Below are 17093 nucleotides of genomic sequence, written 5' to 3' on the forward strand. Positions count from 1 at the left end.
TTCCCTTCCATCCTTTGGACTGCTTCCCCCCAGTTTTCATGCTCTCCTCTCCACTGTCTTTTTGATGTTTATTTTGCTTTTTCTCAATGAAAAAGAAAACTCAGTTGTGCCAAGAATGCTTGGGGCTTTGTCCCTAAACATATTACCAGTTACTAAGAGAGAGAAAGAAAACCCTGCATAGCTTTCCTTGTCTGCTTCACCTCCTCTTGCTGGGTGCTGCATGCGTTTGAAAGTATTCTATCACTTTAAACTATGCACCATGATTCAGGAAACCTGTGAGCCACTGGTATCACAAGTAAATGTGTAGTTATATGAAAATAATACACAAAAGATCATGTTTCCAGCCCTGTGTTATTATTATAACTTCATATATTACTTGGAGAGAGATAAACCTTTCTTGGGGTCCCTGTCTCAAAAAATGCCTATGAAGTTAATAGTGTGAATTCTAGAATTTTTTTTTATTTTTTTATTGTCAGGTGCCCTGCCCTGAACTCCATGTATTTGGGGCTGGTATACCTTATAAAAGAACAAATACATGCTTACTGTTCCTAATGATCTTTTAATTACATGACACAATAGTTTAAGTGGTTGAATAAACTACGATAGGAAATTGATGTGGCTTTCAACCATATCCCAATGAGCAATCTTGTTCTATCTCTCTTCTGGCATATGTAATTTTATAAAGTTTTAACTATTGCACGGATATACTTGGCACTTTAAATTGCCTCTCACTTGCATGCTAATCCAATCAGTCTGAGTCTTTGAAACGATCCCATTAGCAGGTTATCGCATTGCTGGGCGGCCGGGTAATATCCTGTTAGAATTCATGTGACCACATCCAAGTCCAGGTGGCATGATTTAGCCACTGTTCTCTCAGTGAGCAGAGCCTTTGATGGCATATGATTTATCTCTGTGCCTTTCAGCTTCTGCACTGATTAAACGACGACTTTATGCAGTTTCCCCTGCTCTTTTCCTACTTTCTTTTATCCCTGTGCATTTTATATGGTTTTTGATCTACTTGTTACTCTGGCTCCGAAAACTGTCTCTTCCAACTCAAGAAGCTAAGTTCTGAGCTTCTTTGGCTTAATTCTCAGTTAGACCCTCACTGACTGCTGGGTACCAGACAGGCTTTTGGAAATCATTTCAAATCATCAACATGAAATAGAGTCATGAGAACAGATTTTTTTTTTTTTTTTTAGATATTTTCTTTATTTACATGTAAATTTCTCCTTTCCCAGTTTCCCCTCCAAAAAACAAACAAACAAAAACAAGAACAAACCCCTGTTGCCTTCCCCCTCCCCGTGCCTGCCACCCCGCCCTCTCCCACTTATTGGCCCTGGCATCCCCCACACTGGGATTTAAGACTTGCAGCTTCTCTTCAGCTGGAGCCTTGGCTGTGGTCACCTTCCACTTCTCCACAGAAGCCTCAGCCCGGCAGAGCCACTTCTCCAGCAGCCACCAGCATCACTAAGGCTCCAGTGCAGAACATGTGACATAACAGGTCTCTGTGTCTCTCTAACATTTAAAGCTTCGCCACGTGTCTGGAAAATCATTCAGTCCTTACCTTTGCTGTCATTTTAAAAGATATTGATTATGGAGAACAATGATTACTGCCTAACCAGTAAACAAGAACGCCAGCCATTGAAGCATTCTTTGGCTGTTGTAAACTATTACCACAAATTTAGTAGCTCAAAACAATATAGATTTATTATTTTAGAGATCGATCGATTAGGAGCTCCACACTTGTCTTAATGGAGCTACATTAAAGGTGATGGTAGATGTATGAGTCTTTCTAGAAGCCCCAGGAAGAAATACATTCCTCAAGCTTTTACAGATTCTTAAGGATGTCCATTCTCTTTGGCCGATGTTGGTAGCAGCACTAATCTATGGGTATAAGTACAAATATTTAGAAGGTAAGTTTGATGACATCTCTAGTAAAACAATAGCTGGTTCCTACCTATGGCCTATGACCTCTCTAACCATGGAATTTTTTTTTTATCAAGTTTACAGTACTAGGTATGAATTTTCTCCTATGGAACTAATTTAAAATCCAACCAAAAACTCACTGGCTACTTCCCTAACAGTCATGCCACTACTGTACCAGTGAACATATCTTTTATATACAGGGTTCACTGCTGAGTAAGAACACTGATAATTTTTTCTTCCCTGGCAGCCTGCATAGCACTTTCCAACACTATGAAAGTTAGCTCACAGGGAAGACATTTCCAAAGATCCAATATACACTTTATTTATTTCTTAACTCTTTATTTTATCCTTAATTATGTGTATATATGATAGGGGGACCTGAGCAGATATGAGTGCAGGTGCCCAGAAGTCAGAAGAAGGCATCAGATTCCCTGGGCCTGAAGTTATAGGCAGTGTGAGCTAGATTCTAGTCCTCTGCAAGAACAGTCAGTACATGCTCTTATCCACTGAGCCATCTCTCCCAATTGTTGTTTCTCAATGAGTTAATTACAGAGTATATGATCCATCCAAGTTAACTACATCTTGTAGCATTAGCTTGGTGGACTGGCTGCCTTTTCCCTGTCCCCTGTTAAGGGCAAAGTTATATACACTAACCACAGTCATTTCCTAAAACCTAAAGTTTGAGACTTAGAAACCTTTTTTGTGTATGAGTGTGTGGTATCCATGTATATGCCTTCATGTTCACATGTGTGTGAACACACATGAACACATGTATGTGGAGGCTCAGTGAGACAGTCGGTGTGTTTCTCAATTACTCTCTGCTTTATTTGAGAAGTCAGGGTCTCTCACTGAACCTGAGGCCCACGTACTCTGGTTAGACATCATGACCCAGGGACTCCCTGTCTCTGCCTCTTGAGTGCTGGTATTACAAGTGACCCCCACACTTGCTCGGCTTTTATAAAGATGCTAGGGTTCCATGCTCCCATGCAAACTCTTGTACACAGATGCTGAGCCCACCAATATATACCACACACACTCTGAAAAATGATTGTAATGGCTACTGTGATGGCTTGTCATATCACGGCTTCTTAGACTCTGCCATTGATCTCATATCAAAGTTTGCTTATTGTGTGTATTCCCTTCCCAGTTCTGATCATTACCTTGACTCATTCCCTATTTCCCCAATTTGTGTCTGACTTTCAGAGGCTGTGTAATTGGACCTACATTCCATTTTAATGTCCCTGCTCTGAACTTTGGGAATGTTTCCTATGGTGAGTAACATTTTCTTTTTTCTTTGTGTGTGTGTGTGTGTGTGTGTGTGTGTGTGTGTGTGTGCATGTGTAATTTTGTAATTGTACTTTTTATTTACCTGGTGTACATGTTGTCTTTGAGGCTTATTGTATCTGTCGGCTAACCTAGGCCTAGGCCTGGAAGCATCTAGCCACTGTACCATATAATCTTGGCCTAGGCCTAGAATGTCTTCAGCCTTTGGGACTTACTGCTGAATAAGCTCCCCCTTTCTTGCTCTTTCTGAACTCTGGCTTCAGAGTTGTTCAACTCAGCTGTTCTGGCTCCAACTCCTCTCTAAACTGACTGATTCAATCTGGCTTTTCTCTCTGCCTCTCCCTGAATTGGCCTCAAACTGGTTCTGGCAATCTGTTCCAAACTTCTGGTTTCTTCTCATTCTCTGGCTCATTCTGTCTTCACTTGTGTCTAGCTTATCCTCTCTTCAACCTGTCACTATAAAATTGTCCTGGTAAAACTGCCTTTTCCTTCTACTCTCTCTCTCTCTCTCTCTCTCCCCATCTCTGACTCTCTCTCTCTCTGTCTCTCTCTCCACACACACATACTGCTCTCTTAAGTAGCTTCCCTATTTTGCCAAATCTTTCTCTGATTTGTCACTTTGTCTGCCACTCAATTAGACATCACTTTCTTTTTTTTTTTTAAGATTTATTTATTTTATGTATGTGAGTACACTGTAGCTGTCTTCAGACACACCAGAAGAGGGCATCAGATCCCATTACGGATAGTTGTGAGCCACCATGTGGTTGCTGGGATTTGAGCTCAGGACCTCTGGAAGAGTAGTCAGTGCTCTTAACCGCTAAGCCATCTCTCCAGCCCTAGACATCACTTTCAAATATGGGTGCTTCTTTCTACAAATTTAACTTTATCTTCATTGTTTGGGATTAAAGGTATGTACTAAGGGTGTGTCTATATTTTAGCCAGAGGGATTAAAGGTGTGTGCTAAGGGCTGAGCTATGCCACAACTAAAACATGTTGGTTTTTTTTCCAGTAAGTAACACAGTCTTGGGGTTCATGGTATGATCAAATATCCTGCAACAGAATCTGGAGGACAACTTGAATATCAACCCTAGAAATACCTTAAGAAGGAAGATGGCCTGGAGCTCACTGATTAGACGAGCCTGCTGGCCAGTGGGCCCCAGTGTGGTGTTTTGAATAGGAATGGCCCACATAGACTCATGTGTTTGAATGCTTGGTCCATGCACTATTAGGAGGTGTAGCCTTGTTATAGAACATATGGCTTTGTTGGAGGAAGTGTATCTCCAGGGGGTAGGCTTTGAGGCCTCAGAAGCTCAAGCCAAGTCTAGTGGATCATATTCTCTTCCTACTGCCTGTGGATCCCGATGTAGAATTCTTAGCTCCTTCTCCAGCACCATGTCTGCCTGCATGCCACCATGCTTCCTGCCATGATAATAATGGACTAAACCTCTGAACTATAAACCAGTCCAAATTTAATGTTTTCCTTTCTAAGAGTTGCTGTGGTCATGGTGTCTCCACAGCAATAAAACTCTAAGACATCAAGGGACCCTCCTGACCCTGTCTCCACAGCACTTGGGATTATAAGTACGTGCCACCACACCCATCTTTTCACGAAGTGCCAGGGATCAATCTCAGATCCTCATGCCTGCAAAGTGTTCTGGCTAATTTTATATTAACTTGACACAAGTTGAGGTCATCTTGGAAGAAGGAACCTCAACTAAGAAAATGCCTCCATCAGATTGACCTGTAGGCAAGCCTCTGGGGCATTTTTCTTGGTTAATTATTGGCATGGGAGAGCCCACTGGTGCCATCCCCGAGGCAGACGACCCTGGGGGTATAAAATATCAGGCTAAGTGAGCTATGGACAACAAACCAGTAAGAAGCATCCTACCATGCTCTCTGCTTCAGTGCCTGCCTCCAGGTTCCCCCTTGAGTTCCTGCCCTGACTTCCTTCCATGATGGGCTGTTACTTGACCATGTAAGCCAAATAAACCCTGTCCCCCACCCCCACATTGCTTTTGGTCATGATGTTTGCCACAGCAATCAAAGGCAAACTAACACACCAACTAAGCCACCCCCCTACTGTAAGTTTAGAAATTGGATACAGTACTCCTTGGTCTCTACCCAGGAGAAGGAAAGCAGCTCGCTTACCATTTCTAATAGCTCGCCAAGAGAATCCCTTCCTCTGTGGCAGGGCCATTTTGATGCTGTTTCTAAGTGATGTATAAAGAGAGCTGCAAAGCTATGGATATTGCTCTTTTTCCAGCAGTGACACTTAGCAACCTCATGCATCATTTCACTGTCTAGACATTCTGTACTCTTTGTACTTGGGACTTAGAGGCTGACATGTTGGCGATTTTGCTTTGCTTTCTGGCAGTGCTGGGTATCAAACCCATGGCTTTGTGCATAGCAGGCAAGTACTCTATCAGTGCCCAAAACTCCCAGACCTGCACTGTATCTAAATGCAAATTCTGATTTGCCCAGCTGGCTGAACAGCAGCCTCCTTAGAGAGATGCTCTGGGATTAAACTGAGGCTGTGTGGTTCAACTCTTGGGTTCCCTTGCTCCAGGTTGAAGGATTTTCCATCTATATTGTTGTCTTATCTCATATCTGTCCCATGGCATTTCTCCCCATCTATATTTTATCCACTGATAAAAAATGTCAGCTGAAGTAGCAGAAGCAGAAGCCGCAGTAGTAGCAATAACATCTTCCTTGCTTGTTTCTTGTGGCTTGTCACTGCTGGGTCCATGGCGTGCAGTATTGTGCTTAAACCCAGCAATCCTTCCCAGAAGTGTAGTCACTGTAGTTAATCAAAAGTGGAGCCTTGAGAGTACCAAATGATTTGCCAAAGACACATGGTATTGATGGAATTGCTATTTGTTCTGAAAGCTGCTTTCATCTGAGATCTTGCCCCAGTGAGGCCTAATTTGGTCCTTGGCTGATTATAAGAAGAAACTCATAGCATTTATGATCTTTCCATGTCCTAGCCTATGTAACCAAATCCTATTCCTTAGTATAGAATTTCACTTGAGAAAGAGAATTTAGAGTGTATTTAGTAGGTTAATTTGCTTTGATTTGAAATTAATTAGCCCTTCTATCTAAAAGGTGATAACAGGAAAAGGCCAGATTGAGAAATGCGTGTTTAACTCCACATCCCTATTCTTCACAGTCTGTTCACTGTTTCCTGTTTGTCTTGCTTCAAGTTGAATGAACCCACCTACTGTGGGGGAAAAATAGTTCTTTAGGCAAAAAATAAAAAAACCTATTTGTAATGTATTTGTTGGTTGCTTTGCATGTGGTGATAGGAGAATTTTAATTACTCAGAAAACATTCTATGATGATCACCACATGCATCACACTGCATAAAGTACATGGTCTAGGTATAGAGACCTTCCCCAGATTGTATATCTCCTATTCTGAATACTTTCTGTGAATAACTACAAAAGTACCACCTCATTTGCAAAGTGACCTACCCACATATTTCCCTCTGCTTTGTGAGGATTCTTGGCTTACTAGATACATTGGGATTCTCGTGTCTAAAATCTCCCATGAACTCCCAGAAGTCTCTTCAATGTCATTTGATTATTGGTCACACACGTTACTGAATCAGTGTAGTGTCTTCATTACGGGGCCTGTTGTTTAGTAGTGAACTTGTGTTCCCCACACATCAACTTTTTGAAGACTCTGCTGCTGCTTCTGTGTGGTCCTGGGATCTATAGCTTCCTGTTTCTTCAAGAGGTCTTAGGGGTGAAGATTCTGCACAATAGTAGAGCACTTGCTTAGCATGCTCAAGGCCCTGGACCCCAGTTCTAGCAACAGTGATACAGATAGACTGACAGACACCTTTATTCACATTTATTTTTATTGTATGTGTATAGGTGTTTTGCCTGTATGTATGTAAGCATACCATGTGCATGCAATATGCAGTGAAGTCCAGGAGAGGGCATCAAATCCCCCGGACCTGCAGTTACAGAAGGTTGTGAGCTGCCTTGTAGGTGCTGGAAATCGAACCAGGGTCCTCTACAAAAGTAGTCAGTGATCTTAACCACTGAGACATCTTAGCCCCAAGAAAGTGTTGTGTTTGTTGTTGTTGGTTGTTTTGTTTTGTTTTTAGTATGAACTTCTTAATGGTCCTTTGGGGGTTACATAAAAATATAAATGTTGAATAAAAATTAAATTTTTAAAGAATGTTCTCCTTCAAATCAATGTCTGAGTATAGGAAGAAGTGTAAGTTACCTCTGTGAATCCCTAAACATTCTGTCTAATTGTTTTGATTAATTATCCTAAGCCTTACCTATAGATGCTAACTGGAACGAATAAGGGTGTTGAGCACTGTAAAATACTTTCATTCAGGTAGGACTGTGGATAGAACAGGCTGGAGATGGAAAGAGGGTAGGGAGACCAGAAGGCTAGGCATAAATAGCATTCATACCAATAATCATTCAGTCTTTAACAAGCCAGCAACCCCTCCTGAGGCTCTGTGAAGGATATAGGGCAACACAGACACTAGTGTGAGGAACTGTTTTGAGTAAGTTTTAATGAGTTTTACTCTGTGAAAAACTTCTGGCTAAGAAAATTGGGCTGAGCAGTTGTTTGGAGGACCATGTCACTGTGGAATCCAGTTTTCTTAATACCCTATACTAGTAGACCAACTAACTAATTAATGGTCAGGTAAGGTAAGTATACTTTTCAGACTCCTCATTGGGCAAGATCTGAAGGGCCCAACATAGCAATTACATGATGGTGAAGAAGATACTCCACCAGTTTCTTTGGGATTTCTAAGAGAAGGTGGTTTGAGGCAGAAAACTCTAGACTGTATCTAAAAGAAGCATGTCAATTGTCGTGTGGTTATTCTTGATCTAAAAGTGACAGCAACTTAACAGGCACCCAGGAAATCCAGCCAAAAGTCTATCTGTTGCTTTCCCAGCAGAGGAGACCTACATCTCTTACCAAAGGAATGTGAGTCTCACCAAACAGAAGCCAATGGGGCTGGATCTAACCTGACACAGGACTCTGGGAGTGGCGAACTAGTCTTCGTGTCTGGCTAGCTCTAACTCAGATCACTGAGTTTTTCCTGAGAGGGGCTATTATCACATTCTATGTCAATGGCCATGAGAGCATGGCTCTCTGAATGGAACAGTACAAATTTTGTCACCTCTTGGCCCAGTTCAAGATTAAACAGCAGACAAAGTGTGTAGGCTTCCTTTCATGCATTGGTAAATGGGACTGAGTACGATCCTACATTTTAAAAATCTGCATTTGATACAGAGATTAGAGGCAAAATACACTTGTACAGGACAAACTCACAATAACTAAAAGTCAAGGCCCTCTTTAGATGGGCCTGGATGACAAGTGAGGCCTTGTTTTATATTGCTGTTCAACCTGCATGGCTAAATGCATGATAAATGCTCTAGCTAGTTCAGGAATGGATGAAGTGTATGTACTGATGTATGACTGGGGATTTAAGGAGCTAACAGGGAATGGATATAAGCAGAGGGATAGGCACATGTCTGTGAAAATAAAGATGTCCCAGTGAGACTCTAGTTTGTACATACATTAAAAAGAGTTTTAAAGAGGGCCTAGGGATGTGGCTGAGACACTGAAGTGCCAGGAGATCAATGAAACCTGAGATTGATCTTCCAGAAGCCACATGGACTATGTGGATGCAGTAGGGCATACTTATAATACCAAATTCAGAGAGGGAGAAACTGGGATCCTTGAGCTTGGCTGGGCATCCCGTCTCACCAAACCAGGAAACCCCAGGCTCGGTGAGAGACCCTGAATCAAAAAACTAAAGCGGAAGACGCCTGAAATTGACCTCTGACCTGTGCACATACACCCCACACATACAACAAATAAATAAATAAATACAGAGACATACATATACATACATACATACATACATATATACATACATACATACATACTTAAGGCAAGTTAGAAAGTAATGAGACATAGTAATGAATTACATCTACAATCCAAAGACATTGATAGAGAGATTTGTTGGCCAAGGGAGGCTACTGGGGGAAAGAAATCTTTCTCACCTCAAATTTTATTTTCCAGGATTTCCCCATACTTTGATGTGTTCCCTCAATAATACATCTTTGGTCCCCATGACCTTCAAACTGCGTGTCCGTGGAGATGGTGAAGGCATAAGTAGCATCCCAAGTTACTCTCAGGAGTCAGACAGCAAACGAAGGTCCTGGATTAATACAGAAATATCCACAACGAAACCCAAAGAATTCACCATAACTCCCAACAGTGGCACCATCCGTGCCCAGGGCTTTGCTGCCATCAAGGTAAAGCGCACAGCTATCGGCACACACAGCTGAACACCCATCACCTTTCAGACAGCCACTGATACATCACCTAGGATCTTCTGTCCAAGGACAGTGATAGGGAATGCCAGGGAACCACACACAAAACTGGCCCTGTAGGGACTAAGCCTCTGAGACCACAGAACCAGATGCAAATAGGTTGGGCAAGGAAATTCATGCTGCTCAGGTCCCTGGAATCGCTAAGGTTGAACACTGTGCTCAGCCAATTCTAGCAAGCCAGTTCTCAATAAGCTTGAGTAGAGAGAGAAACTTCCACCACAGAAAGAGGAACAAAGATATCCAGTGGCTCCTACTCCTCAGTCCTCTTGGGGTCCTGACATGAGATTTGGTTTAAGTAGAGCAGGTCTGGTCTGGATATGGCCCTATTCATCATCACGATCTCAGCTCTAGCCTCTCCTCAGAGGTAGTCTGACCAATTGTTGGAACCAGATAAGATCTCTTTCCAGGCAAAAAGGGCCTTCTCCTTCTCCAGCTTGAGATTCCAGGAGCTGATAGGAAAAGAGACTCCAGTATCTTGGGGACTACTGTTACAATAGTCTAATGACTGAAAGGAAGGCACAAGTCTCTTTAGAATAACCTTGTTCCCACCAGACCAGTTACACCCCAGTTAAATGTATATCCACTGGGTCTAACATGAATGCAGAACCAATATCTTCACAGGAGCTGTGGCTTCTAGCTTTTTCTAGTGCAATCACTGTTCCATACAGACAATGCACCCATTGACTCTAATAGAAGAGTAGAAGAACTCAAGAGTCTGGCTTCAGACTCAGGTCCTCCAAAACCATAAACATCCAGGCTTATGCCAAGCTGACAGCTAGGTCATTCAGGTTTGCAGTACAAATCTGGGTCCTAGCAAATGTGGGTGCCATGCATCTTTCCACTAGAGCTTTGTATTTAAGTCCACAGGAGGAGAGATGTGAAGGGTGCCCAGCACCCTACTTGGTCTGAAATCGGACCAGTGCAATGGCATTAGTGGTGCCTCATGGTACCAACAGTAGGGTTATTTCATAGCTAACCAAGAAGGGTTTCAGCCTTCTCCCTTCCCTTCACCTTTGCTTCTCCAGACACCAGGATCTTACAAAGGGGATGGCTGCTAAGCCAAAGTGGTTTCTGGGAAGGAAAGCCTTCCGAGCTAAAATGGCTAATTTTGTAGATATTATCATTGAGTATTCACTCAATCCAGCCACTGTTTCATCCCTAGATTTGTTTGAGATGCCTTGCAATATCGCACCTCAAATCTATTCATTTCAACTCTTTTTTTCTGGGAATGTTCAGCTGTTCCATGGGCTTCTCCTGGAATCTACAGAAACTCGCTCTGTCATAACATTCTCTTTGGAGATAGCTACCTGACTTCCCCTGGGAGAAGCTCAGCTATGGTGGGTTTACATTTCACATGCTCCTCAGCATCCCTGAGATACCAAAGGAGTGTCTGAAGAAGGCTTGTCCCCACCAGCCTCCTGCCAGACCCCCTTAACTTTCTTCCTGCCGACCTCAATCCCAATACATAAACAAAGGGGTTCAATCATGCCGACACCTCTGCTTTTCTCTGAGCCAGGCAATTTTTCTTTCCAAATCAATGCCTTCCTTTTTATTTATTTTGTGTGTATGTGTGTGTGTATTTTTGGCAAAACCTCCCTCCAAGCTTCAGCTCTCCCTCCTGATCTGCACTTTCAGCCAGGTCTGTGTGGACTCAAATTTGCATGCAGCAATTCCCTCTGCAACCAAAAAGATTTTAATTAGTACCCGATACATAATTTATAGACAGAAAACCCTTAGCCCATGCCAGAAGCTGTTTTCCAAACTAACAAGTATCATTTCCAGTCGAAATCATTTTGAAGCAATTAAAAGTTGTAACAAGGCTTTCAGAGGGCCTAAAGACAAAGTTTCACAGCAGTGAATACAAACATAGGGGAGAATGTTCTGGGTAGAGACTGTCCTCGGGTAGACCTGGCTTTGGACCTTTCTAGTTTTCTGCTAAAATAGAAAGGGGAGGCAAATTTTTAGTTTGAAAAACAGATTGACCCTGCAAGCTTCTAAAGTATATGTAGTTATTTTCATTTCCCTTTGATGTAAGAGAAAATTCACTATACTGTTTCTTCAGTTATATTGAAGTTTGGTCATTTAGTTAGCCCCTAGTAGCATAAGGAACAATTTAAACAGCAATAATTAAAGTCTGTCTGACATGTTTTAAGTCTCTCACCATCTGTGGTCATCTTCCCCTTTGTGTAGGTATGCAGTTCCTGTGATACAGTTCACCCCAGAAATGAACCAGCCTATTATGCTAACACTAACCCAGCATTCGAAAACATCCACCCTGCCCTGACCCAATAATGTAACGTGTTTAGTGTAAAACACCATCCATCTAATGAAACAGGGTACTTAGAAACCACACTGGCTAAAAAAAAAAAGAAAAAAAAGAAAAAGAAAAAGAAAACACGCTGGTGCTCCCAGCTCTCCCATGCAGAGAGCTCACCTTTCAGAACAGCCATGTGTCACCTTTTTCTTCCCAGGTGACCTTGTGCTCCAACACCGTGCAGAAATATGAGCTGGCGCTGGTGGTAGATGTGGAGGGTGTCGGAGAAGAAGTGCTGGCACTCTTGATCACAGCCAGGTAGCATACACCTATTCCTCTCTACCAGTGTCCCACCTTCCCCCTGGGCTCAGGGTCAGGCTGCCTCCCACAAGGCAACTGGCCTGCTAAACACTGCACAGTGGATTCCTCTTGCCATCCTGGGGATGGGAAATTGAATCACGGGTGCAAAGGACAAAGTTTTAAAACAGAGAATATCTGTAAAGGACCTCGGGTGGAGATACCAAGGGCCAATGGGCTTTATGTGTGCATCATATTGTTCTCTGATGAGTCTCCCAAAGTATAAGAACTGAAAGGGTTCAACAGGTAGGTGACGAGTTGCTAAGTTCTATTTGAGTTTTTTAATGTGGCATATATTAAGGTCATGTAGGAGAAGGTGATGTTCTTGGTCTCTAATAATATAAACATCACTTTCACTCTGTGTATATGCACATATACAAGCGTGTGTCTGTGTGTTGTATATGTATGTGTGTGCACATGAGTGTAGGGATGCATTCACTCCAGTGTGCACATGTAGAGGCCAGAGATTGATCTTTTGTGCCTTCCCCCATCAATCTCCACCTTATTCTTGAGACAGGGCTTCTCACTGAACCCGGAGCTCAGTGTTTTACCTAGACTAGCTGCCAATGGAGCATCCGGGATCCACTTGTCTCTGCCCCACCACTTGAAGCTTTTATCCGAGTACAGGAGATTCTAACTCAGCAATTCACGCTTGCACTGCAAGCATTTTATCTACAGCAACATCTCCCAGGCACCCAGTTTCTCCCTCTTTTGCAGAGAGTCAGTAAGGATCCCTGAAGTTAGGTTTAAATAGGGCTGCACCGTTTCCACAGCAGACAGACCTCAGAACTGCATGGAAGCAAATGGCTGTGAACAGAAAGGACATAGCAGAGCTAGTACATCAGTATCTGCAGTTAGGTCTTATGAGTCTTAGGAAGACACACCTTAAAGAGGGCACAGACATACTGACTGGTGAGGGAATAATAACAGTGTGTTAGAAGCTTGAATGGAGACAAATATCAACCTAGAAGGAACTAGAACTCTTGCTGCCTCAGTCTGCTTAAATGTTGCTACACTCCAATTTTGTTTGTCTCACTGAAACTAGGAAAGGCTTTGGCTCAATCTGTACCTTCCTGAGGTCTGCTTTGGCTTTGGCTTTGGCTTTGGCTTTGGCTTTGATCTTGCACTTGACTTCTGTGCTGGCTCTTTCTGGTTCTCCTCAGCCTCCTCTCAGTGCAGTTATTCTGAATTGTAAAAAAAAAATAATAATAATGCCTAAGGGACCAACCATGAGTTTCCTGCTAAGGTTTGCTGTGACCCCTGTAAAACATCATACACCACCTTGGTCACACGGGCTAGGGAAGCAAAGGAAGAGCTTTGAGAAAGTCATTGAGTCAACTGTCTACTTCCATGCCAGCTAAAAATAAGCATTCATCCCTGCTCAGAAACAGGCATCGGGTTAAAGAGAGATCCTTTTGTTATCATTTCCCATGTCATCAGCGGGAACTGCTTGCTGACTCCCACTAGAAGAGCTTCTCTTAGAACTTGTCCCCAACTGTACCCACTCAGAAAGCCAGTAGTGACATGCTGAGCCCTCGCCCCAGGCTCATCCCCTCTAGCTGTGCCCTTACACTCACTCTCCTGGATTCTTCTACATCACCCTCAAAGTAACAGCCCCACTAAACAATGCCATCCAATCTCCAGAACAACTTTCACTTTCCTCCCTAGGGGGTGAGATGTGAGACAGAAAGCAGGTGATTCAAAGGGACACAGGCTGGACTTTGTGAGGTCAGCATTAAAGTGGACTCCACGGAACTTAAAAAGCAGTCCTCTTCGTCTTTGTGCTGCATGTCAGGACAGTGAGTGGCATAGGGCAGATGAGACACTGAGAGCCACCGACATGGAATAGAACCCAAGTCACCGACAGGGCTACGTGCAAGGAGCGCTGGCACAACCCCAGCCCAGCAATGAGCTGCAGGAGACAGCTACTCCACACAGGAATTAGAATTATTATTGTTATTTAAATGATCCAAGCTTTGTCCTTGGAGGCTTTCTAACCCATCCAAGCAGCACAGCTAGTTAAGCCTCTGTGTAGTTGGCATTGGCCCTATTTGACACAGACACGGACCAGCTACCCTAAGGAACTTGGCTATGGCACCCTTCACAAAGGAGGAGCATAGTGCAAAAAATCAATGGGAAGGGTTGTCGCTACACAGCAAAGGCAGCTATTTAAGGAGGTCTACCTCTAGTTCTTTCTGATTAATTAATGGTAAGTGGGGGCTAAAAGAGAGAGATAACAGGACAGAAGGGTAGAAACAGTTACTTGTTCCCCATGGTGCCCCCTATTATTGTTATTAGAGAAAAACCACTACTTTAACAGTGACAGATACATTTATCTTAGTTAGCACTCTGCCTGATTGAATGTAACAAGCTCTCCATTTTGAACTGTTACTGGGCTCCTTCGAGCAGGTGTGTCGTACCCAAGCTCCAGGTAGTGACTACAGAGGTGGACTTTGGGCGCTGCTTCCTGAAGTACCCATATGAGAAGAATATCCAGCTTGTCAATCATGATGACCTTCCTGGATGCTATAAGGTCCTGCCTCAGGTGAGTGCCTTTAGCCTTCTTCAATGCTGACCTTTCTCCCAGTGGACTCCCTCAGTGAAAAAGAGGCATCCTTCTAAGAAGCTGTGGTGGTCCTGGGCCCATGACCTCCTGTGCTTCTGACTTTTAACCCTTAAATGAGTTGGGTGCAAAGCTTAGGGAGCCACAGCTGGATTGCTGTCTGTGTGACTGAGCAGCTGCAGGTGTAAACAGTTGCTAATTTCCCAAGGAAATTGTCCTTGATAAAGAAGAGAAAGTGTCAATTAAACCAACATGCCTAAGTGCACCTGCAAATAATTGCCTGTAAATTAACCATGCTTGGGAAATGAGCTGGCAGATCTCATTTGTACTCATGGCCATAGTTGAACAGCATCACCAAGATACGGTGATGAAATGTTTATAAATGGACCCTTTGGACCAGAAATCTAGAGGTTATACTGGAAGAGAGAATGTGTCTTAATTCCTATGAAATACAGCCTTCCACACATCACTACACCTGGCTATGTGGGGGACCAAGCAGGTCACATGTGCAGAAAATTCAGAAATGTTTATATAGCGCAATGGAAGGTCACTAATGACATGCAGTTTACCAAGAATGCATTTGGGTTTAAACTTTATAGGTCTGTGAATATAGATTACAATATAAATTCATGGTGGGAGGAGAGAATGGAGTAATTTGGATGTTTAGTTGCTTTTCTGTTGCTGTCATAAGACATGACATAGAAGAGCTTATAGGAGGTAGTTTATTCTAGTTTACAGAGGAAATAGGTTAAGGGCCTATCATGACAAGAAGGCATGGCAACAATCAAATGTAGCGAGAAGTTAGTTGAGCACATTTCAACATACAAATAGCAGAGAGGGCAGACTGGAATGGAGAGAGGCTGCAACCCCTCAGTTACAGACTTCCTGGCAAGGTTCCACATCCTACGACAGCACAACCAAGTGTGTTCTCATACCTGAGCTGAAGGGGACACCATTCAAACCACGATAGGGCTTTATTTGGTTCCAAGTCAAGTCTTTTCTGGGGACACAGAATAAGTTGGGCCTCATCTGAGAAATACAGCCAGAGGAAGATGGTAACCACTGGTCAACACATGGCCAGACTCTTGTCTTCAGCTCTTGTCATCTTTCATGATGAAAACTTGGAAGGAGAAGGGGCAGTATATTTGGAGTAACCAAAATGTGGTCCATGTCATCTGCAAACCTAAGTCTTGAGAAGAGTCAACTCAGGTGTTTAAACTGAACAAAGAAAGCTGAGCTGGGAACAGATGGCTGCTGCTCTCTAGCCAAAGGGATATTATGTAGGAGAGGAAGTTGAAATTATTATGTGGGCTTCTCGACATAAGCAGAAATCAAGAACCAAGCTACAGAACACATCCAACACATGCTCAGCAGCAGAAGAGGGGGCCCTATTCTGTGCATGGTCATCTCAAGAACTCAGAACCAGAGTCTGCATCCAGGGATGGGGGAAGTACGTTCGACATAGGGGAGCTGGGAACCTGCCTTGGGTACAGTATTGAAGGAGAAGCCTGCTCAGTCATCAAGATACTTAGTATACTGGGCAAAATATCAATATTTGTGTGAAATATTACAGACTTTTCCTCTTTTGTCTCAGGCTCCAGGGGGCTCAGCCAAGGAGTGATATAACATGACAGAGTGTTATGAAGCTATATTAGGTCAGGCCAGATGTAGAAAGGGTAGGGATGATCCAGAAGGGTGAAAGCTGTATGCTATGCCTTAATGCTGGGACCTAAGGCCCTCAGGAAGGTTTTCAGAATTACCCAGACCTACAGTGTCAGCTTTGGGACAGAAAGTGGACTTGAAAAAAGGAAAAGCCAGGCTCCAAAATATATCCATCAGGCATGCAAGTGGTCACATACAGTAGAAAAGGGCTTCACTGGATGTCTCGGAGCAAGCCACCCCCTGAAGCTTTTCAGGGGGAGGGATAACTGGAGCAAATTCAAGAAAATAGCATCTGTGTCAGGTCAAGGAGAACAATAGGCTAAGAAGGGGATCAAGAGTAAAGGATTGCAGGCAGGACGAGGACCTCGTGCTCAGAAAGTGCTGGTGGTGTGACCTGCGTTAATAGAGTGCAAAGGTCTAAGGCAGTGAGAAATGAAGCATGAAGGCACAAAGGACCCAGCTGTAGACCTTGGCCATGAATGGCAATTGTCCTGAATGCCTGCTGTGCTCACTTCCTGCCCTGCATCCCACTGTCTAGGAGCTTAGGATTTTTATTTTTTACCACATGCCACTTAACCTAATGTCCTATTGGCTGAATCAAGGTCTTTATCCTATAAGCTTCTCTAAATGATGAGATATTCCTAATTAGTCTCCATGGACTCAGAGCAATACT

At 43.2% G+C, this 17093-nt stretch overlaps 1 protein-coding gene and 1 long non-coding RNA gene across 6 annotated transcripts in view; one reads left to right on the forward strand and one right to left on the reverse strand.

Annotated features, from left to right (window-relative positions):
* Positions 1–17093, forward strand: part of Hydin (HYDIN axonemal central pair apparatus protein) — a 421354-nt gene that overhangs the window by 188737 nt on the left and 215524 nt on the right. For all 5 annotated transcript variants that reach the window (XM_031341421.1, XM_031341424.1, XM_031341423.1 and 2 more), the window contains exons 13-16: positions 3130–3197; positions 9271–9506; positions 12056–12156; positions 14605–14740. In XM_031341421.1, the coding sequence (XP_031197281.1) occupies positions 3130–3197; positions 9271–9506; positions 12056–12156; positions 14605–14740 (541 nt within the window). The remainder of the gene's footprint in view (positions 1–3129; positions 3198–9270; positions 9507–12055; positions 12157–14604; positions 14741–17093) is intronic.
* On the reverse strand, positions 11178–12093 carry LOC116070175. The gene is made up of 2 exons (XR_004110300.1): positions 12019–12093; positions 11178–11260 (listed from the first exon to the last, which is right to left on the reverse strand). It is a non-coding gene; the product is annotated as an uncharacterized LOC116070175 (long non-coding RNA).

Source organism: Mastomys coucha, unplaced genomic scaffold (genome assembly GCF_008632895.1).
Source record: "Mastomys coucha isolate ucsf_1 unplaced genomic scaffold, UCSF_Mcou_1 pScaffold22, whole genome shotgun sequence".
Lineage (NCBI taxonomy): Eukaryota > Metazoa > Chordata > Mammalia > Rodentia > Muridae > Mastomys > Mastomys coucha.